Source organism: Eschscholzia californica, unplaced genomic scaffold (assembly GCF_041429995.1).
Source record: "Eschscholzia californica isolate CP2 unplaced genomic scaffold, dmEscCali1.0.p SCAF_4, whole genome shotgun sequence".
NCBI lineage: Eukaryota > Viridiplantae > Streptophyta > Magnoliopsida > Ranunculales > Papaveraceae > Eschscholzia > Eschscholzia californica.
The window spans coordinates 12,180,281-12,204,060 of record NW_028238461.1 but is presented as its reverse complement, the minus strand read 5'-3'; the positions used below and the strand labels follow the sequence as shown (position 1 = coordinate 12,204,060).

General features: G+C 36.4%; 4 protein-coding genes across 4 annotated transcripts; 1 reads left to right on the top strand and 3 right to left on the bottom strand.

Moving 5' to 3' along the window:
- The first annotated feature begins 588 nt into the window (after positions 1-588).
- Positions 589-2,274, top strand: OTP43 (Pentatricopeptide repeat (PPR) superfamily protein). The gene has a single exon (XM_086673005.1). It carries the CDS (start codon positions 606-608, stop codon positions 2,124-2,126), a length of 1,521 nt encoding a protein of 506 aa, XP_086529131.1. The 5' UTR covers positions 589-605; the 3' UTR covers positions 2,127-2,274.
- Positions 2,275-2,846: 572 nt separating this feature from the next.
- ZFP5 (zinc finger protein 5) lies at positions 2,847-3,750 on the bottom strand. Its single transcript, XM_086673008.1, has one exon. The coding sequence runs from the start codon at positions 3,748-3,750 to the stop codon at positions 2,965-2,967; it is 786 nt and encodes a 261-aa protein (XP_086529134.1). The 3' UTR covers positions 2,847-2,964.
- Positions 3,751-10,176: 6,426 nt separating this feature from the next.
- On the bottom strand, positions 10,177-11,989 carry LOC147542765 (U-box domain-containing protein 40-like). The gene has a single exon (XM_086673006.1). It carries the CDS (start codon positions 11,728-11,730, stop codon positions 10,270-10,272), a length of 1,461 nt encoding a protein of 486 aa, XP_086529132.1. The 5' UTR covers positions 11,731-11,989; the 3' UTR covers positions 10,177-10,269.
- Positions 11,990-14,950: 2,961 nt separating this feature from the next.
- Positions 14,951-19,430, bottom strand: LOC147542764 (ferredoxin thioredoxin reductase catalytic beta chain family protein). The gene is made up of 6 exons (XM_086673011.1): positions 19,073-19,430; positions 17,888-18,000; positions 16,603-16,652; positions 16,407-16,478; positions 15,889-15,949; positions 14,951-15,172 (listed from the first exon to the last, which is right to left on the bottom strand). The coding sequence occupies exons 1-6, from the start codon at positions 19,161-19,163 to the stop codon at positions 15,128-15,130; spliced, it is 432 nt and encodes a 143-aa protein (XP_086529137.1). The 5' UTR covers positions 19,164-19,430; the 3' UTR covers positions 14,951-15,127.
- Between the last annotated feature and the right edge of the window lie 4,350 nt (positions 19,431-23,780).

Genomic DNA, 23,780 nt, shown 5'->3' with positions numbered 1-23,780 from the left:
ATCTCCATGGAACATTTCCTATGTGTTGCCAATGTTAGACTATGTCCTTTACAAGTGAGAGTCTAGTTCCACATTGTCCCTTTGCTAGTGAGAGTCTAGTTCCACATTGATTTCACATAGTCTCAGTGTCTCACGTTGTCCGAATACAAGTGAGTCTAGTTCAAAGCTTTATAAATGGTAGGAGGTGTACCACTTCAATCAAGCTAAATTGCTCGAACCCAACTATGAGAATGAAGTGTGCATCACTTCTATAGCCCAGGTTCGGGTTGTGTATATATATATATAGATTCCCGATGTCCGATTTGTCAGAACCTCGATGACCCGACTATATTTGTGGGTGTGGGAAGGGGGCTGTAGGTAAGACCGTAAGAGAATTTTGAAAAGTGCCCGCTCGATTCACCCGGCTGCCCTAATGGCCAAGCACCTAATCTACCCGACCAGTCCGAGCCCCAAGCTAGTCTACCTGTGGGCATCCATACCGCATATTCCCTCCCCTAGTTGAGTCGAAGTCGTCTTAGCTCGTCACTCGTTCGAGTCAACTCAGTGGTCTGATCCGATTCTTTAACACAAAATGGCGAAAATGACTGGAAACAGAGTCAGTTCAAATGTTCCTTCAATTCAAACCAACCTCCTCCCTGATCAACCGTTTTCTTCTTCTTCATCATCTCCAATTGCTCAAATTGCCAATCAAACCCTCATCTTACCACACTAAACCTCCCTTAAACCCTTCACCACCGCCGCCGCCGCCGCCGCAACCAGAAGACTCCATTATAGCTGATATCGTCTTAAAAACAAACAACTTAGAAACCCTAAACCTAATCCTAGAAAAATACCCAATTTCATGGTCTCCCGAACTCGTTGATCGAATCCTCAAACGCCTCTGGAACGACGGACCAAAAGCCCTAAACTTTTTCCGAGTTCTCGATCACCACCCGACATACCAACACTCATCATCTTCCTTTGATCATGCAATTGACATAGCAGGTCGATTAAAAGACTACAAAACCCTATGGAGATTCGTCAATCGAATGCGTCAACGACGAATTGGTCCAAACCCTAAAACTTTTGCAATCATTGTTGAACGGTATGTATCTGCTGGTAAACCTGATCGAGCTGAGAAAATTTTCTTATCAATGCATGAACATGGATGCCTTCAAGATTTACATTCTTTCAATACCATGCTTGATATTCTCTGTAAGTCGAATCGAGTCGAAAAAGCTTCAAATATCTTTAAAGCTATTAGAGGTAAATTTAAAGCTGATGTTATTAGTTATAATATAATTGCTAATGGTTGGTGTTTGATTAAAAGAACACCAGAAGCTTTAAGGGTTTTAAAGGAAATGGTAGAGAGAGGAATTGAACCAACACTTACTACTTATAATATTTTGCTCAAAGGGTTTTTTAGGTCTGGGCAGATTCAAAAAGCTTGGGAATTTTTCTTGCAGATGAAGAAAAGGGGTTGTGAAATTGATGTGATTACTTATACTACTGTTGTTCATGGATTTGGGGTTGTGGGTGAGATAGATAAAGCTAGGAAAGTCTTTAATCAGATGGTTAAAGAAGGTTGTCTTCCTTCTGTGGCAACTTATAATGCTTTAATTCAGGTTTTGTGTAAGAAAGATAATGTCGAGAATGCTCTTGTTGTGTTTGATGAGATGCTTAGTAAAGGGTATGTGCCAAATTTGACGACTTATAATGTTTTGATTCGAGGGTTATGTCATGATGGGCAGATGGATAAAGCGGTAGAATTTATGGGGCGGATGAAGAACGATGAGTGCGAACCAAATGTGCAGACTTTTAATGTTGTAATTAGGTATTATTGTGATGATGGTGAAATTGAGAAGGCACTGGAGATTTTTGATAAAATGGATGGTGGAGCTTGTTTGCCTAATTTGGATACTTATAATGTTTTGATAAGTGCAATGTTTGTGAGGAAGAAGTCAGATGATTTGGTGGTAGCTGGGAAGTTGTTAATGGAAATGGTGGATAAAGGGTTTATGCCTCGAAAGTTCACCTTTAACCGTATCTTGAATGGGCTCTTGATTACTGGGAACCAAGAGTTCGCAAAGGAGATTTTGAGAGTCCAGAGCAGTTGTGGGAGGCTTCCTCGGGCATTCAAGTTGTGACACCGGTTGCTCATATCGGTATCACGAAAACTTGGCTTTTTGTTAATTGTTAGTGTGTAATTCGATCAAATTATTACTGTTAAAACTGTAATTTAGTTCGCAACACTAAACATAAATTGAGAAAATAAATTTAAGACGGGTTTCCCATATTATATGCTTCGAACTACTAGAACTTTCCACTTTCTGCTCGTTCCTTGTTAATTCCAACCCTAACTTGTTAGCCGAACTTGCTTTATTCTAGATGGCACGAGATGTTGATATATTTGATTTGAAATGCAATTGCAGGCAAGAAAAGGTTTGCTAAAGGGTCGAGCAGAGTAGCAGACGGTGTCCTTTCACTAAAAATCCATAAGAAATTCACTAAAAATAAAGCTTAGAAATTCAACAATTCTTTTTGTTTAGTTTAATGTGTGATAAGTGTGATTAATTCTTAATTCGGTTTTAGCTTGATAAAAAAGTCACTGACACAATCTTTCACGAACGTCAATCTGTGAAAAAAAAATATTACTGATAGCAACGCGAAACTCATGGGTAGCCTGAAATCTTGTTCACGTTGACCACTATTAGTTCAACCTATACTAATTCCATACAGTAACTGGCTCGAGATCTACTTCAAGACTAGCTAGCAGTATAACCTATATTTCTATTAGTATGAAAAGAAGCCTGGTGGAGTACATGAGAAACTTCCGATATCAAATTTGAATTTAGACTAGTACTCTGTTTTGATTTTAAATGTATTACATTTCTATTTACTGCTTCTATTACACAATAATATATTTCTGCAATCAAGAATGTAAATATAGTGAAGATGATCTGTGTCTATATTTATCAAAATATGTCATAATCCGTTTCTAGAGGAACGGCTAGACTGCGGGTTAAGGCCTAACTGAAGATCCAAACCTTTATAGCTTTGGTTGGGAACCGGCACAGGTGAAGGCTTAATAACGGCAGGTTTGTTTCCATGGGAACCATGAGTTTTTATCAGGTTGAACTTGCAATGATTTTGTTGTACAGGCACATGAGAAGGCACAGGGTATAACTTAGAGACAAGAGGCCCGTTCATGTAGCCATTAAGGTAAGCATTTTGATCGTAAGGGTTGAAACTAATTTGGCCCTCTCCGAAAGAAGCGAACTCTGGAACATAAGAAGCATGTTCGTAAAAAGTTGGCGAAGGAGAACCATAGAATCCGAAACTATGAGGACTTTGGAATGGTTGCAGGTAATGATTTATACTTGCTTTCCTTGCTTGAAGCTGCAATCTTTTCTTCTTCAGTCTTTCCTTCTTATGAGCATTTTGATGACCACCAAGTGCTTGTGAATTCCCGAACTCTTTGAAACAGAATTGACATTCATATTTCTTATCATCCACATCACACACTAAACTCTTCTCTTTTGCAGGTTTCTCCTTTTGAATGGAAACTGTATTTGAAGAACTCACACTTCCATCTCCATCCTCTCTTAAAGACCTTCCGTTATTCGTATAAGGATCCACCTCAAATCCAAACAGTCGGAGTTTCTTCTCTTTACCATGGATTTTCTTATCGAGAACACCGTTATTTCCGCTCCATCTCGGCGAGAGGAGATCAGAAGCAGCCATTGCTTTTTCAACCTCATCCATATCCATTTCTATCCCAGAGGTCAGTAAAGAATATCTATAAAAAACTAATTCACATTACTAGTTATGTTTGTTTCTCTTCCTTATATAGAAATCGAAACTTGAGTCCAACTATGAATTGCACCTTAAACAAATACTTTAGTTTTATATTCATGAACAGAGTAGAGATACCCAAGTAGACACAAAATAAAAACCGAAAAAATTTAAAAAGTCAAGACCGAAGGAGCCGTCATGCAGCATTAGATTATAACTTTAGCTTATTATATTAGATACGATTTAAACTTTACCCATCAAAGAGGATTCAGTCTGTTTATAAAAATGAAAATAAACTTCATAATCTATGTGCACTTGGATTCTTATATTTTAGTTTCAGGGAACTGTATTGGCAACTACTAGTACAAATTGGAATTTAAAACAAATATTCCATGCTTAAAAGATGAAGAGCATGATAGTGGAAACTTTATGATAATCTCAAAACAAAAAATAACCAAAATAAAAGTCAAAAAGAGATGGGTATGCAATCACCTGGGAGGAAAGATCCCTCCAAATAAATAAACTATAATATAACTCAAGATTTGTTTATTAATTATGTTTTAAATTAAGATTAGTATAAACTATTATGCTTGACCCAACTCATGAACCAGTGAGTATGCATCTTCTTGCAACTTAGTTTATGATAAAATATATGAAAGCTATAAAATATCACATCTTTGAGTCTGTGCTCTGTGGGTATCCAAAGGTCATAGTCTAGGTTCATTCCTTTCAACAAAAAAAAAAAAAAAAGGTTCATTCAATTGGAACAACTTAGTATAATTATATTTGTTATGATTATAATATTTCTATAGTAATGTGGTTATCTGTCACATTAGAATAAGTTGCTTTATAACCTCCCCTTCTTTAACCTAAACAAAAAATTATAGAAAACATTAGAGATTTGACATTTTTTCTTTTGATAATTTTAGAGAGAGACAGAGAGAGCTAGAGAGAGAGAGAGCTAGAGAGAGCAAAGATTTAAAAAGGAATACTAGAAGTGGAATATGATGTAAGCATATATACTGATAAGGGTCTTACAGATGAGATCTAAGCATATCTTTTTAGAGCCGTTTAAGTCTTATATTTTATGCCCTAAAAGCTTAGATTTAGAGAAGAATGAAGTCATCATCTTCTATTATTGATATAAACAAAGCATTTTTAATGTTTTGATAGACATGGGAAATGGAATTTTTGTGTTGGACAGTTGTTCTTTTATTGGACCATCTTCCCATTTCTTATAACTATGGAGACATTTTTGAAACACTATTGGATTATGTTGTTATTCCATTTTCTCTCACTAAATCTTCCAATGGTAAGACTTCTTTTTACCAATACCCCATTTCCTCACTTTCCATTTGAGTTCCCACCTTTTTAGCCTTTTTTCCTTGCAATTACTTTTATATTGTCTTATTTTTTACACTTGGGTTAATGGGGAGAATTCCCATTTGAGTTTGCTTGCCAAGTCATGAAGCATTCACCATTTATGAAAACATGTGAATTTAACCTATCTAGGAAGAAACTAGGTCATTGAGTTGAGTGTCGGTTGGTTGAAGATATATTGTGTTTATGTCGTCAAAGACAACTTTCTATTCTTAGACTTTATTAAGCCATTTCCAAGTGACAAGTATATATTGGAGCTATTGTGTTTACAAAAGGGTAGCTCTCTGTACATACAACCCTGTTAGATTAGACGGTTGTAGGCGGGTCTCCTAGGATGCAACCTGCATGCAGCTTACTCATGTTAAGAGAGTTGTATGCGAAATTGAAAGTAGCACATGTAAGAATTAGGTTATTTAAGGTGTGCAAGTGGGTCGGTTAGTCAATTGATTTAATCTTTTAAGCATTTCTATTAGATGGTGGAGAATCAAAACAGGACCCTAAAATTGGGTTAATCATAAACCTGAACTCTAATCTTTTCCTCCTTTTTGTGTTTTTCCAATTTAGACACTACAAAAAAAGAAACCAACCAAATACCTAAGAATGACAACATTGACTTTATAAGGCCAAATAGTTGACTTGAAGAGATAATTAGATTAGAACCCCCATTAGTTTATTTTCTAATTAGTGCTGAACAAAGGTAATCTGATTAAGGATAGGGTTGTTCATTACAAGATCTTCTTTGTTTGTCTTTAATCATTTTGGTATTATTTTTTAAATTTCATCAGGTGTTCTTTTCTTCATCTGAATTTTGAAATTTGACTTGGGTCTAATTCGACACCTGAGTAGTTCTTTATTTTTTCTTCAATTCCCTATTCGTCAATTGCATTCTAAAACATCTTACTCAGAATATTTTTGCCAAATTTCAGGTGATCTTAAGGGTTATTTTGTCTATTCGAAGACCCAAAGCAGAAGGGAGTATCTACGATGAATCAGATTCAGACAAAAAAAAACGATCGAAACCTCTATCAACTTTGTTTAGTCTATAAAACTGTCTTTTAAAGTATCATGTTGATGGTGAAAAACTGATACCTTCGTCTTAAATTTTTATGCACCATTTGAACACAAAACACACTTAACAAGTTTCTTGGGCAATCTTGAAAACAATATATATAAATGAAAGTAATAGATGAGAGATCTCAAAATAGATTTTGGTGGGCTAAGGTGGTTATGAGTTGAATAATGTTCACCACTTTAAGGAGAAAGTTAGGGTTTTAAAGAACTATTTTTGAAATAACCAGTAAATACGAAAACACGAGATTTAGGCCTTTGACTTTAACTATGATGTGGTCTTTAAATTGGAAAATGCTTAAGTATGCATTTTATTTTATGATGTCAATATTGATTTTCTTTTTGTTTAATCAAATGTTTAGCTAATTAAAATTTTGCGATATAAAACAAATTGTTATTTAAATAGCAAACAAATACTATTTCAACATCGACTCAATTAAACTAGTGTTGTTACTAAAAGACTAGTTATTTGGTAGGAAACAAAATTTAAATGAGAAAGAGACTTAAATAGTTATTTTGCTATAGCGTCGTCTTTTTCTTCACACTTCATGTGAGCCCAGAACTGAGCAATCCGTAGCCTTCAAAAGAGTAATCAGACAACAATCGTACCGACCTGAGTCCAGCTTGTTCAAACCCAACCCAGAACAGGCCCAGCCCGATTAGCCCTAATAGAGAGAGTGGACATGTGACAAAATTTTCGGGCGCTTATAGGCGTCTAAAAAGAATAACTGTATTTCTTTTCTTGAAAAGTTTCATACCATAAAATCTTAGTCTTTGGAGAAATCAGTTCTAGAGAGAGAAAGAGAGAAATCAGTTCTAGAGAGAGAATAGAAACATGGGTTTTTCAAGGATTAGTGTTTTGATGATGATGATGACGGTGGTATTGGGTATTTCTATGGTGGAAAAAACACGAGCACAAGGAGATTGTACTTCTGGTTTGATACCTTGTGCAACTTTTTTGAACTCAACTAAACCACCAGTCATGTTGTAAACCGCTTAGAGAAACAGTAGAAAAACAACTTCCATGTTTATGCAAACTTTACACCTATCCAAATTTATTATCATCTATGGGTATTAATGTTACCCGAGCCCTTGAACTTCCTAAACATTGTGCTGTCTCTGTTGGTACCAATCTTTGCAAACAAGCCTCGGTCAAAGTCCCTTCTCCTAGTGCCACCCTAACTCCTCCAGATCTGGGTTGAAAGAACAAGGAATCGCTTTCATCAGTAACAAAGAAGAAGGGATTGACTCGTTGAGACTTGCTGAGTTAATTATGTCTTCCGATGATGACGGCGGTTTTTTCTATGGTGGTAACGGTTTTCCGATGATGACAGCGGTTTTCAGGCGACGGTTTCCGGCGAAAATAGCGGTTTTCCGGTGAAAGCGACGGGGATTTAAATTAGTATTTTCTTATTTTGTATTATTTAATATTTTGTTGACCTTTAGGGTCCTTTTATTCGTGATCTTTAGGATCCTTTCATCTTTTTCTATCTTTTTCGTCAGAGTCTAGTCCAAGTTCTCTCACCTCATGAGGTACTTTACATTCGAAGTTCTTAGAATTTACTTATGTAACTCTCATGTCGCTGAACAGAGAGGAATTACAATTTGCCATGTAAATCAGTGATTTATTCACTTATGAATGAAAAGGGTTTCAATGGTTTCAAAAAAAAATAGTAATTTGAAGTTGGGAAATTTTAAAAGGCCCCCCCGTTTTTGTTAAAAGGCCTCCCCGCTAAAAGCGCCTCTCATTATAACCCATTTGGTTATAGGGCCCCCTCTACAAAAGAGCACCTCCTTCATCAATATTTGACCTAACGGCAAAGTTAACGCCGTTAGGTCAAACTTAACCCAAGACCGGTGATGTGGACCACGCCACATCATCATCTTCTCCGGCAGGGTCGCCGGCCGGCCAAACCTTCAAATTTTTTTTTTTTTTTTTTTTTTCTTTCTCTCCTCTCTCTCTCTCTAAGAACTCCGGCGAAGGAACCCTTCGCCGGAGTTCTTAGAGAGAGAGAGAGAGAGAAAGAAAAAAAAAAAAAAAATTTTGGTTTGAAGGTCGCCGGCCGGAAATTTGGCCGGCCGGCGACCTTGCCGGAGAAGGTGATGATGTGGCGTGGTCAAATGATGTGGGTGAAATACACCCTTAAAGGGGGTTTTTTTCACCCATTCAAAGAGGGGGCCCTTTAACCAAGCCAAGTCAAACGTGTTTTACCAAGTCAACGAAACTATGGGGAGGCCTTTTAACAAAAACGGGGAGGCCTTTTAAAATCTCCCTTTGAAGTTTAGAATAGTTAAAGGCTGGTATTGTTTGTTTCTTGTCTTTGTCCTTCGGGTTGAGTTAAGATTTGACCTACATTTTGTTTGTGTTAATAGAAATGTGATTCATGGGTATAGGTGTGATAAGGAAAACATTTTTTGGATTTTAGGTGAACATGAACGAACAACTTTTGTTAAGTTTGTGGCTATCTAACTCAAAACCAATTGGCAATGAGTGGAGAGGACCTATACTTTATATTCTTGGTTGCTAGTTACTCATTCTCCCATGTGGGACTATTCTCAAACTTTGCCTTATCCAAAGTTTATTTTAATTTCTAATTTACTTTACGGGTCAAATGTCCCGAAAGTTGGTCGAGCTCTTTGGTTGTCTAATTCAAAATGTTTCTACTTGGTAGCTAAAACTGTAGAAGAATTTGTTCATAGTTCGAGTGTCTTTTGAATAGTTATTCTTTTCTAGTTGATGTATTGAGTATTGCTTTCTCAACTTCTCTAACTTCATTTTGTCGCCAATAACCCTTGGTTGGAGTGGTAAGAGATTTATTCTTCCTCCTTACAAATCAAGGTTCGAGGCATGCCGAACAATTAAAAAAAAAAGCTTCATCTTGTTCATTTTCAGGTCTACTGTAGAGGGCGAGTATTTGAACGATCTTCTAGTCTTGCCTTCCATGGAGCTCAAAGGGTTCTATATGTTGTCAGTTAAGATTCTGCTCATGGATTGTGTTTTTCTTTTTGTTTGTCATTCAATGACGGAAGAGCAATGCTCCAAGAGTCTACATGTCAAAATCTTCCAGACTTATACGAAATCAGACAATTGATTCCTATTTAGACTTCTGATAGTTGTCAATTTTCTTGATGGAATATCAACTTGCACAAAAATAGGTGGGCTTTAGGCCACGTCTTGTTGGGCTATAGGCCCGGTTCTGTTAGTGTTTGAGTTGGCAGTTATCGAGCTTATCACATCTATGATGTATCAAGTGCCAAATGTAACGACATACGTAGATCATAGTCGACTTCCAAAAAAAAAAAAAAATAGGTGGGGTGAGATAGAGGTTGCAGTAGCTGGAGACTCCAAAGAATAAGGGACTTTAACATGGACCCCAATAGGTGGTGCCTAAAAAATATTCTTTACAAGAACCAAGCTATGGGCACCATTGACTTGTTAATAACCCAACCCACCAAAGGCACCATAAGAATTTCATATAGGTCATATTAGAAAATGGTATGCAAACTTTCTTTTTTGTTGTTGGATATAAATGGTATGCAAACTTAACTTCCCAAGATATAATTATTTTCTTCAACAAAAAAAAAGTTATAATTATTTGAAGACAACTAAAAATCCTTAGTGTTTATGTCAGATTAAAATCGGATTAGCTCAAATTTCTACCTCTTTCATTTCTTTTTTCATTCTTACGAGTATGGTGGTACCAAAAATGTAATTTTTGTGTATCTATAAGTAATTTCACGAAGAAAAAGATTTACAAATAGAGCTTCTATTTTAATTATCTCATAATTTTTTTTTTTTTTAATTATATAATCTGATCTTCATTGTACTTTCTCCTTCAGAATATAATTCGAAGGATAATAATTTCGTTTAATTGTTTGAATCTGACTCGTTTGATTGATATAAATTAGTAATTAATTCCTATCCGTCATTCTCTAACTAAAGAATATCACAAATTGAACAAAAATGAACGTCGTAAAATCTAACTCAAGTCAATTTCTACCAAAAGACTAAGAAACACATACCTAAAGATATAAAAACATCACAATTTAGTCCAACATGCTCTCCCAATCTATCTCCACTTCTCCTCTATCATTTCTTCTTCTTCCTCTTATCATCTCCAATATAATCTTAGCTTTCTCTCTCCTCTTCCCACTTTCTCTCTCTACAATTTCTCTCAACACCTCAACTGCACCTGCCTCCTTTGCCAACCCTTTAAACCTCAAACTCCCATAACTCAGTGCATACAAAATCGTTACACAATGATCCCGAGTCAACTCCGATTCCATCTCTTTCTCTCTCAACATCCTCACAAAACACTCAACTCCATTTGAATCAAGAATCGCTCCACGACCCTCACTACAAGAAGCTAAATTACACAGAATTAGTAAAGCTTTACTCCCCAAATCCCTTGATTTCGCCATTGTTAATAACATTGGAATCGCTCCGAGTTTCACCATTTTGAATCGGTTACTTTGAACAAGTGAAAGATGATATAAGGCGAGTAATGAATCGTTCCGAGTTCGTTCACTTCCGGATCGGAGCATATGAAGAAGTGGAGTCAACCCACCTAAAACACCGATTGCCGTTTTATTTTCATCATCTAGGGCTAAACTGAATAGTGCACTAGTTGCGTGCTCCTGCGACTCAGGGTATCCTCCCTTTAAAACTTCAATTAATAAAGGAATAAATCCTGACCGTACGATCTTCACCTTGTTGATCTTCTCTAGCGAGAGATTCACCAACGCTGCTACCGCGTTTATTTGAACTAAATTGTACCGGGAAATCAAAAGCGGACGAAGGGCTGAGAGTAATCGAGATGAACAAATTGAAACCCTAATCGAAACCCTAGTTTTTGTGATTCTTCGTAGTGAGATTACAGCTTCTTCTTGATCAATTACTTGAGAGCTTCTTAGTTTAATCACAATTTCATCTATTTCATCTTCAGATAAATTAGGGTTTAGGGTTTCGATTTCTGATGACGAAGAACAAGAAGAAGAAGAACGAGCTGGTTGAGTTGATACTGGTAAAAGTGTAGTTGAAATCGTTGTTATTACCGATTCTTCGGAACTCGTATAACAATGACTCGGCTGACTCGGTCGTTGATTTGACTGAGTCGTCACCGATTCTTCAACTTTTTTAGGGTTTTTTTCTTCTTGGGACGCCATTAATGAACGGAGAAACTTCTCAGCAACGAAATAATCAATGGGTTTAGGTTTTTCGATCCCATGATTATCACACCAGTTATGAATAGTTGATTTAATGGCGAAATTTGGTATAACAGTTGAAAAATCTGGTGTTGAGCCATCTGAAATGATAGGTTGAAAACCTAGATTTTGACAGATAATAACACAATTCCTTTCGAAAGTTTGACCAGAAGAAACAATAACTGGATCCGCCATTAAAGACCCATAAATTGGACAAATGAATTCTTTTGGTGGTTGTTTAGTTTCTGATTTTAATGAAGATCGGCGAAGAAAGATTTTCCATCTGTTTTTCCTACTACCCATATTTCTCTTCAACCCTTTCTTTCTCTCTCTACCATCACCAACACTGAATCTCTCTCTCTCTCTAATTGATCATGTACGAAAACAGAGTAAGAGAGGAGATTGTTCTTTAGGTTTACCTAATGGCTGGGAGAAGAAGACCTAGTCTTTTAGTTTCTCTCTCTAGGTCTGTTACAATCTTCCAGAAATCCAGATTGAGAAGAAAAAGGAAGGATAGATAGGTTTGAGAATCTGTTACTTTTATTCGTTGGGTCTGACCGAACTAGCCAACTGTCAGTCGCGGGAACTGATTTGTCATATATTATGGGATTTGTTTATTAAATGAATTAGGTTTTACCTTAATTTGAGTGAGACGATTTTTTTTTTTGTTCCTATTCAAAATTTGTTAGGTTTTGCATATCCAAATGTTGATTAGCTTTGACCTAAGTCAAGAAGTCAACACATTGACTGGGATGGTACGTTAGCATACCTTCGTAAGTAGGTGGATCCGACGGAACTCTCCCACTCGAGCCTTGACACGGAACGTCAGTACAAGTGTCCCAAACACTTGAATCACACACTGAATCGGAGACAAGCGAAGAGGTGAATCCGAACCAAATCTGGCAAGAGTTCTGCTTTGGTCACTGAACAATTGAGGGAGGCTTGCAGAGGTTAGCTCGGCACCTTGAGTCCTACTCGACCTCGATGCAAGAAAAAAAGTGTATCTGAGTCAACTCCGTAACCTAAGCTTTGCTCCAGTCAGAGACCTAAAGTAGAGAAAACTCGATCCCCCGATCTCAGATTTGCATGAAGAGAACATCAATAACACATAAGACCATATAGAGTCGAAGATCCACTTTTCAGACACAAGCCGTTATGTGTTAGAAGATCTGTCAGTGTCAGAAGATAGACACTGAACATATATTAATGGGTTAATTCCGTTTTGGCCCCCGATTTGTGACCAACTGGCCGTTTTGGCCCCCATAAGTGTCCGGCAGTTCGTTTTGGCCCCAAAAAATTCCTAAATGGCCCCAAATTTTTTCAACCTCCCAATTTTACCCCCATGGCATTTCTGTAATTATCTTTTTTTTCTTTTTCTTTGTCCACCTCATCTAACAATCACCACATCACCTGTCCACCTCACCCTTCTTCTCCGGCGAAAGGTTGCCGGCCGGAATAAAAAATTCCGGCCGGCCACCTTTACCCAAAAAAAAAAAAAAAAAAAAAAAATTTTTTTCTTCATCTTCTTCATTTCTCTCTCTTCTTCATCTCCTTCTTTCTCTCTCTTCTTCTTCTTTCTCTCTTCTTCTTCTTTCTCTCTTCTTCTTCTTTCTCTCTTCTTCCTCTTTCTCTCTAACCCCTCTCTCTTCTCTCTCTATAACTCCGGCGAAGGGGCGGAGCCCCTTTGCCGGAGAACCAGACCTTGAAGGTCTGGTTGTAGAAACCAGACCTTCAAGGTCTGGTTGTAGAACCAGACCGAGTCTGGTTCTACAACCAGTCCCGGTCTGGTTGGAAACCAGATCGGGATCTGGTTTTAGAAACCAGATCCCGATCTGGTTTCCAACCAGACCGGGACTGGTTGTAGAACCAGACTCGGTCTGGTTCTACAACCAGACCTTGAAGGTCTGGTTTCTACAACCAGACCTTCAAGGTCTGGTTCTCCGGCGAAGGGGCTCCGCCCCTTCGCCGGAGTTATAGAGAGAGAAGAGAGAGGGGTTAGAGAGAAAGAGGAAGAAGAGAGAAAGAAGAAGAAGAGAGAGAAAGAAGGAGAAGAAGAAGAGAGAGAAAGAAGGAGATGAAGAAGAGAGAGAAATGAAGAAGATGAAGAAAAAAAAATTTTTTTTTTTTTTTTTTGGGTAAAGGTGGCCGGCCGGAATTTTTTATTCCGGCCGGCAACCTTTCGCCGGAGAAGAAGGGTGAGGTGGACAGGTGATGTGGTGATTGTTAGATGAGGTGGACAAAGAAAAAGAAAAAAAAGATAATTACAGAAATGCCATAGGGGTAAAATTGGGAGGTTGAAAAAATTTGGGGCCATTTAGGAATTTTTTGGGGCCAAAACGAACTGCCGGACACTTATGGGGGCCAAAACGGCCAGTTGGTCACAAATCGGGGGCCAAAACGGAATTAACCCTATATTAATCTACAGACGACAATACAATCATAGTCATAACCAAAACTAGTGCTTTACCAGAACATCATCTCAACTGTGCATCGCCACAACTCTCCAAACCTATATAAGCGTAGGTCCGCCATACAAAGCAATCGAAGGTCATATTCTTCACTTTCACTCGTATTATGTCCTTAAACTGCAAATATACCTTAGTGACATGTGTGTCTGAGTTTCTTTACTCTTTTTTGCAGGCTCTTCTTCCTCTTGAGTTCAACCAGGCCAACGAGAACATTCATAATTGAGATTAAAAAAAATTGATCACGAGGAAGATCTCGGGATATCACTTTCAGACGTCATCATTTTTTTCTTATAAGAACGGGCAATTTTCAGAATTCTTTCTTCAAGCTATATAATGTATTGTTCTCCTAAATGCTGGAGTAACTCTTTTCAGACGAGAAATGCAACTTAAACAAAATATTTTATTTATTATTATGCCTAGAATAATGAGTTATTTTTGTTTATCATCCGCCCATGAAAGAAATCCTAGATCTAGTTAGACTTGTCTAATTAGATTGATGATAATGATATGTCATGGTGAAGACCCACAAAAACATATCTTTGACAACAACAATCACTTGAACATTTTTCAACAAAGAGGAAACAATCACTTGAACATGAATGACCATGAGGCATCTTTACTTAGTTCCTAAGTTGTCTTTTTTCACTCAATCTTCTATCTACTACTCCATGATTGGTTTAGAATGGGGTTTACTTTTCAGTTTTATGGACCACCTATACTTGCAATTTTCCTTTCCCACTCAAAAAATGAAAAGCAACCTTTAGCTAAACTTTTTGTTTTTATATTTTTTATCATTATCTTTTACTATCTTTTTTTTTTTTTTTTTTTTTTTTGTTGAACTTTCTCTTTTACTATCTCATTATCCAAAAGTTAAGCACCACAAAACAATATTTGATCTTATTGCTCTGGCAGCAAGCAATGTTAAGGGTTGTTGATGGGACAAGCTAGAAGCTTATTAAACTTAAAATGGTAAAATTTGAAAAAACCAAGTCTGTAATCTTCAATCTGTTCTTCACCTATTCACCACTACTATTAATAAAAGAGAGAGCCCATCATATTTAACTTTTATTTGCAAGCTATCTGAATTAGTCACATAACAACCGACCGCCCGGTGAAAGAGATAATACAACAGAAATTGCAGGAACCAACAAAAATATACGTTCGAATGACTAGGATATTAACATGCTTACAAGTAAGATTTGTTCAACGAAATAAATCTAGCCACACTAGAGTTACATATTTGACGTTGATTCTCTGATTTCCTCCAAGGTGATTTGCTGCAGTAATAGAGAAACGATTATCGTAAGCATCATAACCCAATTTGCAGTGAAGGTATTGCAACTAGTAAGAACAAAACTTTCTTGTGCTCTGAAATTTTTGTTACTACCTTTGATTTGGAACAGGTTAACCTCAATTCAGTGTCTTCAATAGCTTATGTGAATTGTAGTGATGAAATGCGTATAGTGATATATAAAAACCTTACTTGATATATCTAGTGTATGAAAAAGATACTACCATAGAACGTAAATTTAATTCGGTCCAAGTTCGTACAAGGTTCAAATTCTAGCTCTTCCGAGCGGTTTCTTAGTCACCCTCCACCTAAGCTGCTGAGCGAGGGCCCAAAGCCAATCCAAGCGAACAGTAAAGCTTCATAGGGTTCTTTATCCAGGTGCGGGTAGTCCTCATCTTCACAGACACGAGTGCTGAGTGGCTTGCACTTTACTGGTTTATATTTTCACATATTCCTTGTGCATAATCTCAAGGGCAATGATGCTAAATATGCACGATTTTACGTGGATCAGAACTCGGGCTGACCCACTCTTGGTCATGTGATTACACCATATGTATTTAACTTGCTAACTAGATCGACGGTGAGGGAAATGTTCAAATTTTGGAAGGCACTACCACCATTTGAGAAAACAAAATAACATGTTGGAACATTGATTTGTCAGAATTAGGATAATACAAGACCTTTTATGATTAAGGATATTACCTGATCTTGACCGGCAAAATCATTATCGGGAGTGAGAAAAAGCATGCAGTGACATTCCTTCCTGTTAAGAGAAGGTTGGATTAAACCATGACTACTTATAGCAAGCAATAAAGGATTAAATCATTTTATTTTACATTTTCTTGAAAAGATTAATTAATTAAACGATAAGCAAAAAGGTCTCCTTTTACATGGACATCAACGTCGAGAAAGAGAATTTCAGTATACTAGCCATTTAAGAGTTTAGACACCCACATTGCACGAAAGCTTACTCAACGAAAAACGGGTGAACTAAGTTTCATTAAAATATCAAGCTAGCTAGTCAGTAATTACCACAGAGTTGATAGTATACAACAAGCTGGAATTTGCCCAAGGGTTTTGAAGTTGTAGTTATAAACTAAAAGGAAAAGTCTATACTCACATCCCAAACTACATTTTTCACTAAAAAGGAGGATAAAATTCAGAATATGTTTATTCTTCTGATTTGGGGAGGAGCCAAATTAAGCAACCCGAATGTCTACCTTTCTCTCATGGGGACACATGGACAGTTCCAAAATCCCTGCCCTGCCTCGGCAGCTTTGTCATCGTAATGTCTGGAATAAAGGGTGCAGGAAATTGCAGTTATAATATAAACACTACAACAAGGCTTTAAAATAAACGGGCATAATTTCTTTATTTCATAACAAACGAACTAAGGTTTTGAGAAAATAGATATACCTGCAAGGGCAAAGTGGAGCTCCCAGTGAATCTTTATGATCTGCTAATCCCTGTTAGAATTGCAGAGTGAATTGCTCGTATATAAACTATCCTGATTACATACTCAATGATAACAGGGAAGATTCTGTCGAAATCCAGAAGGTGTTGGCTATCAAATTTTTCTAAATCCATATCCAATCAAAACATTAATATAAACTATAGCGCTCAAGAATGAAAATTATCTAATGCATTTTCATATCATCAAGTGGGAGCTAAGAGTGATTTATGTCTGTTTTTGGTGAAATGAGCTCCATATTGTATATTCAACTGTAAATGGTAGTTTACTAGTTTCTAAATATTTTTCTTGAGAAGCTCTCCGCTTAACCAACTCGGTACTCCCATGCTTCGGTTTGATGTGAAACACAAAAAACCTAAAATCTACAGTGTTAATGTAACCTGCATAGGTCTCTAGGAAAGAAAACTCAAATCAAGCAGAAGAAAACAAAGGTAACCTTTTTTACTGTTCTATGCATAATGGTAATGAAATGCTAGGTGAGATGTATAGTGGTCTTCATTTCATTAGTCGGTTTCCAGATCTTAATGTATAAGAATAAACAACTACAACTACATCGAGAAGTTTAAGAATAATCAAACTTAAGGATTCCACTATAGGATATATGACATTGCATTTAGCTTCATTACGGTGATAAAATTTTCTTTTGATGATCTTAAGTAGCACGAAAAGGGAAGACTGGTAAGGAAAACAGAAAAAATCACGAGATCCGTCTGTTTAGGAATCCTGTCTCATGTTCCAGGGAAGTCCAATAAATAGGAATGTGGCATCACCTGATGGGTCACTCTTGAACCTTAGCCTTCATAATTTTCTGAGCCCAAAAGTTCTCGGCATTGTAAGAAACATGGCTTATATTTCTTTAAGGATTGTTAGAGATACTCCACTGAAAGTATCTTGTTATTGTTTCGACTGATGCTCAGGTTTGGGATACCACTGTTTTAGTTGGGAATCCCAAATATGTTGCAATAATGTATATGAGCATGATGGCACAGTGTAACAATGTCAACATATGATCCTTGCCAATCTCACAGTAGTTCGACAAGTTAGTAATATCGATTAAAATTTGCAGAATTAGAGAAAGAGGAACTAATAGAGGAAAGTTAAAGATTTACAAATCTGGTAAAAGCGTACATTAGATGGTGGAATATCAAAGTCAAAGCGAACCAAGAAACAAGGTAACCGATTCACGTAAAGACTATTACCAAAATTATTTGAATGCACAACTAATTCTACCTTGATGACGACGGAGGTGACTCCCTTATCAACGCAGAAATATGTTCCTGAGCGACGAGCATACTGCTCAGAGAACTTCCTCATTATTTCTACAGATTTCTCTGAAGGTTCCACTGAAAAAGACCAAAAATAATATATTTGAGTAATCATGTTCATAGAACAAATGTGACAAACAACTTTATAGAAAGAACTACAGAATGAGCAGCCAATAGGTCATTTTTCTCTTTTATCTCTGACAAGAAAGAGTTGAAAAATTAACTTCGTTTTTCGTTAAAGGTCAGCATGATTCTCAAAGAGGACCAAGAACCTCATTTTCAAGGATCGAACCTCGCTCAACATTGTGGACAACAACACATGTTACCACCCTAATGAAATGGGCTTCACAGACTAAAGAAACTTTGTTATCAAAAGAATAGTATATCTCGGAATCTCGTATTATAGTAGACAAAATCAGAAATTCCTTCAGACCAGATCGATTGTGCTCCAATCAACACTTACAAGTTAAAGGACCAAAGAGAACGAAGGAGTCATTAATCGCCTGGGAAAAGAAAAATGAACTTTCACAAATCTTGCTAAGAGAGGTCCCTAATATGAGAACACTTGAATTCTTAAACTCCCCTACTCCAGAATTCACCATAGTGTTTATCTACCCCAATATTCTACGATCTGCATTGCCTTCCCATTTCAACCTTTGGAACTTGGAAGGCCTTTGATCAACATAATTTCTCTTTCGAAATGAAGTTGGATTTTCTGTAAATCCAATGTTCTTCAATCTTCCTCACAATCTACTGATTCAAAGAAAGCTCGGGATAGCTACTATATCCCCAACTACTGCAAATTTCTTTACCATAACTACGAAATTGGAAAATTTTGTTACAATTACATCAAAAGTTTATGTTTTGAGGTTCCAGTGAGCTGTTCTAATACAAATTGGTACTTCCCCAACATATGTTTCTACTCTTATACAAATTAGAGGGTTAGGGCAAATTCTTCACTGAACTGAAGATACTTGATAAACATTCTACTAATATCAAATTTTAACTACCTCAAACTAAATTTTTATGAATCAAAACTACCCATAAAAGCTCAAACTCAAATAAATGAATGGTTCAGAAATTAGGGTTAGTGTCAAAATTGGAAATAAATCAAACAGATACAGATCTAAAGAACCCTAGATTGTTTTACCTTTTGCTCGGATTACATGGGTGATTCGTTTCTGTGGAGCATTGAAGGTAGTTGGGATGCCAATACTGTAAATTGATGCTTGAACATTCATTGTTAACCCTAATTTTTGTTCAGATTGAGAGTTGGAATTTGAGTGGAAAAATAGAAGGAATCCAATTGAGCTCCACTCGTTTAAGTGAGATAATTTGATAATAACAGAGAAACAAAAAACGGAGGAAAAATATCGAAAGTTTGATTCTTAACCATAGACGTCTATATCTGTAAACAAAATATGACGCGCGCGTGCTCTATTTTTTTACCCAAATATTATAGGGAAAGTGGATATAGAGATTTTGAGGGACATTCATTGACAAAATGTGTTTAGACTATTTAGTTAGTCGGCTTCAGACCATTTAATTTCGTCGGGTTTTAGGTTACTAGTAATTCGATCGTTATCGTGATTCATGCATTCGTGTTTATGACATCGTATCGATATATTCAATGCATTTGTAAATAAGAAAAACCACATCTTCATGTTTACTCACATGTATAACACTTAATTAAATTTACAAAGTTAAATAGCAAGCAAATTAAAAACAATTTTCAGATAATTCTCATGAAACGATTTACAATTTACAAAATCGAAATGCAGAAGTCTAATATAGTTTTCCCAAAAAATGTTTAAGTCTTAAGACTGAAATCCATTGTATAGACATTCAAAATTGAAAATTCATGTGCTAGCCTATTAATTTCGAAAACAATTTTATCGATCTCGAAATTATAATAAATTTAAAACCGTTTAGGTAAAATCACTTTTCGGTATAGATCGATAACGTTACCATGAGGAATTTCAGCTTTAAGTCCAATATCCATTGTGTATATATTCAAGTCGCATTTTGAAAAAAATCCATTCGTTATGACATCTGATATAATTACTTTTCGATCAAGATCCCTAACTTTACCATGAATAATCTTAACTTCAATGGTTGATTTCCGTTATTATATATTCAAAACCGCACTTTGAAGAAAATTAGTGTGATATAGCTTTTGAGTTTTAAAGGAAAATTTTCCTTTCTCAGAATCACAAAGTTTTCGGTGGAAATAAAAAAAACTTTGCAATCATTTGTTTCCTCCAAACACAACCTACACTTAATATTTTTTTCCAGTTCTTTCTTCCTCCATCCACCGCCAACTCTTGCCACCACCTTTCACCAGAAGAACCATCATTTTTTCCTTTATATCTAATCTATCTCTGTTCGATTTCTCTCTCGGGTTAATCTCTTTATTTCTCTCTTGCTGTATCTCGAATGGAACCTTAGAATTTCAGTCGAGAGGGAGAGAAAGATTCAAGAGGGAGACAATGAGAGATATGAAAGCGCGAGTAAGATCAAATAGAGAGATTCGAGAGAGAGAGGGCGAGAAAAAGGGGAGAAGGGGGAGAGAGCGAGAGAGAGAGAGAGAAAGCAAGAGATGAGAATGAGAATGAAGGAGATGTCCTTCGACCAAAGATGCAATGCGAGCAATTTATCGGATATGACAATTGATGAAGAAGATCATCAAGTCCAGACGATTTAGGGATCGTAGTGTTTAGCTAGAAACCAACTACGATCGTCGAATTACTAAGTAATTCGCGGCTAACTTCGACCGGATCCTACATCGGGTTGCACAAAAGAATGTCTATTTGATCGGATGATATGAATAGTGGGATGAGACGTATAAACATGGGAGAGTCCCATAAATATGTCCCATAGGTCTAAAAGAAGTTTAGGCAAAGATAGTGCAAAATGCCTAAAAGAGGGGAATTGGGGTCGAGGCTTAAAAGAGGTTTTAGGGCCATCATGGGGGTCGGCGCTTGGCCGACCTACCTATAGGGGCCGGCCAGATCTGCCCAAGATGGGCTTGATATGGCCGACCAAGAGCAACGGAATAGAAAATAGAAACTACTTTCTGTTTTCGACTATTTCCTTAATCTTATTCAAAAGGGATTAGGATTCTATATAATGTCTCTTAGGGACTTGAATAAGGTGTGGAAGAATTCTCAAGGAGCTTTCTTCTCTACAACATCAAGTAGAGAAAGAAAGAGAGATTATTCCCAACTATCTATTTAGTCTTAAAGAAGAAGTGTTCTTCTAACCAAACCACCATTGGTGTTTTAACTAGCAATAAGGTGGGAGATCAAGTTGATCATTCAGGTGTCTTGAGTAGAGGAGCAACAATTGAAGCTCTTGGGCTTCGCATTCGATTGGAAAGGTTCAAGGGAAAACCAGCGATTAAGGTAATCATCAAACTAGTTAACTTAGTTATAATTATTAGCTTAAGCATGAGATCCTGGGCAATACTAGTGTTAGACATTAGGGCGGAACTAATGTCTGAGATTCCGTTAATTAGTAACACTAGGTGACACTATAACCCAATAAAGAGAGGTCGCAAACCGACGTCTCCTTGGCGGAGACATGAGAAGAAAAATGTTTCTGGAAGAAATTTTAATTTTCCCATCCTATGAAATTTTGTGCCTTCAAAATTTTTCTTGTTTACCAAAAACATCGACCTCTCAAATTTGCATTGTGGAAAAAGAAATATATTTTGCATTGTACTCTCTGCATTTGACAAAACAGTGACAGACACACAACATTTTTGTTTGTGTATTTCCTGATTAATCTTGTAAAAAAATAATGTATTCATATTTTATACATTGCATTGACAAACACAATAACCAACAAATAATATTTTAAGTTATGTGATATCTAATTTAACTTGTGGAAAAGTTAGATGTTTAGACTTTTACCATTTTCATTTACCAAAATATTAACAAATTACTTTCTGGCTAATGTATCTTTCAGTTTACCTAGTAGGATTTCCTAAATGGCCCCTAATTTTGTGACCAGCTTCCTGTCTGGCCCCCTACTTTAGCAATAATTTCCGTATGACCCTCTTTTTCCGTTATCTTAACATTTTGTTACTCTCTCTCTCTTCCATCTCATTTTCTCTCTCTGCCACATCATCATCTTCACCGGCAGGGTCGTCGACCGGCGACCTAAAATTTTTTTGTTATCTCTCTCTTTCTAATTTTTTTTTAAATCGTCTCCTCTCTCTCTCTAAACTCCGGCGAAGGGATTTAAATAAAATTTTTTTGAGAGAGAGAGAAAGAGAATTTAAATAAAAAAAAAATTTGAGAGAGAGAGAAAAAAATTTGAAGGTCGCTGGCCAGAAATTTGGCCGACTGGCGACCCTGCCGGTGAAGATGATGATGTGGCTTACTAAAATGATGTGGTAGAGAGAGAAAATGAGATGGAAGAGAGAGAGAGAGTAACGGAATGTTAAAGATAACGGAAAAAGGGGGTCATACGAGAATTATTGCTAAAGTAGGGGACCAGATGCAAGAAGCTGGTCACAAAGTTGGGGGCCATTTGAGAAATAACCCTACTAAAATAAACATGTTATGCATTTTACTCTTTGCACTGGAGAAACATATTATTAGACGAACAATTTTTTTTCTTATGCATTTTTCAATTTGTCCAGTAGAAAAAACAAATAAATTAATGGTGTGTTTGGATGACGGAATCATGAATCCGTGGATTCATGAGTCCTTGGGATTCATGATTCCATGGATTCATGAATCCAAGTAATATTTTTTGGTTTGTTTGACAACTCATAAGAATCCTATGATTTATTATTAATTGAGTATTTTTTAAACACTTCTTTAGAAAAAATGGCTGTCGAAAAAATCGGATTTTTGAGAAAAATCAGGTTTGAAGAAAAAAATGATTTTCGGGAAAAAAATGATATTTGAAAAAAAATGATTTTTGAAAAAAAAAATACTTTTAAAAATAATTATTTTGTAGACGGAGATCATTTTTGTTGATTTTAAGTTTGAAATTTAAGTTTATTAATCTAAAATCCTAGCAAATCCTAAGGTGCAGGTGAGATTTTGGTCCAATACAAATTTTGGAATTAGGAATCTTTAGGATTCAAGAGTCTTAGGATTCTTGGTAGCCAAACAAACTAAAGATTCGTGATTACTACCAAATCTCACTTTTAATATGAATCCTACTTAGGAATCTGGCAACCAAACACACCATAAAGTACATTTTGGCTCATGCATTTTAATTTTGCTGTGGGGGAAGGAAATATCTTCACCCTTTACATTTCTCTTTATGTATTTTAAAATTTACTTTGTGATGTTCAACAAAAAAGAAAAAAAAAATTTACTTTGTGACAAAAGCAATATGTTATTCCTTATCCCTTTGTATTTGACAAACCTGTAAGTAGACCAACACCATTAATCCATATTTCAACAAAAAAAAAAAAACACCATTAATCCTTATGCACTTTCCAATTTGCCTTGGGGAGAAATCAAAATGATATGTATTTTACTCTTTACATTTGCCAAACATCCCTGGACACATGATATTTCTCTTTCTAAATTTGCGTCTACTTTTTTTTTTTGCAATGGTAAGCGGGATTTAAGGCCCCTCCCCCCTAAACAAAACCAAGAACAGTTCCAATCTGCAACCAAAAGGAGCAACAATCCCACAAACAATAGAACAAAATTACAAAGAAATCAAGTATCCTTAGGCCAATGTCTTCGTAATCTAATCACCCCTTCACGATCCTCCTTCAGAATGATTAGCAACTCTGAAGGCAAGTGCAAAACATCAAGGAGCACTGTACCCGTAGTCCTCATCTTGGAGAGATAATCAGCAGCATGATTAATCTTCCTATAAGTGTA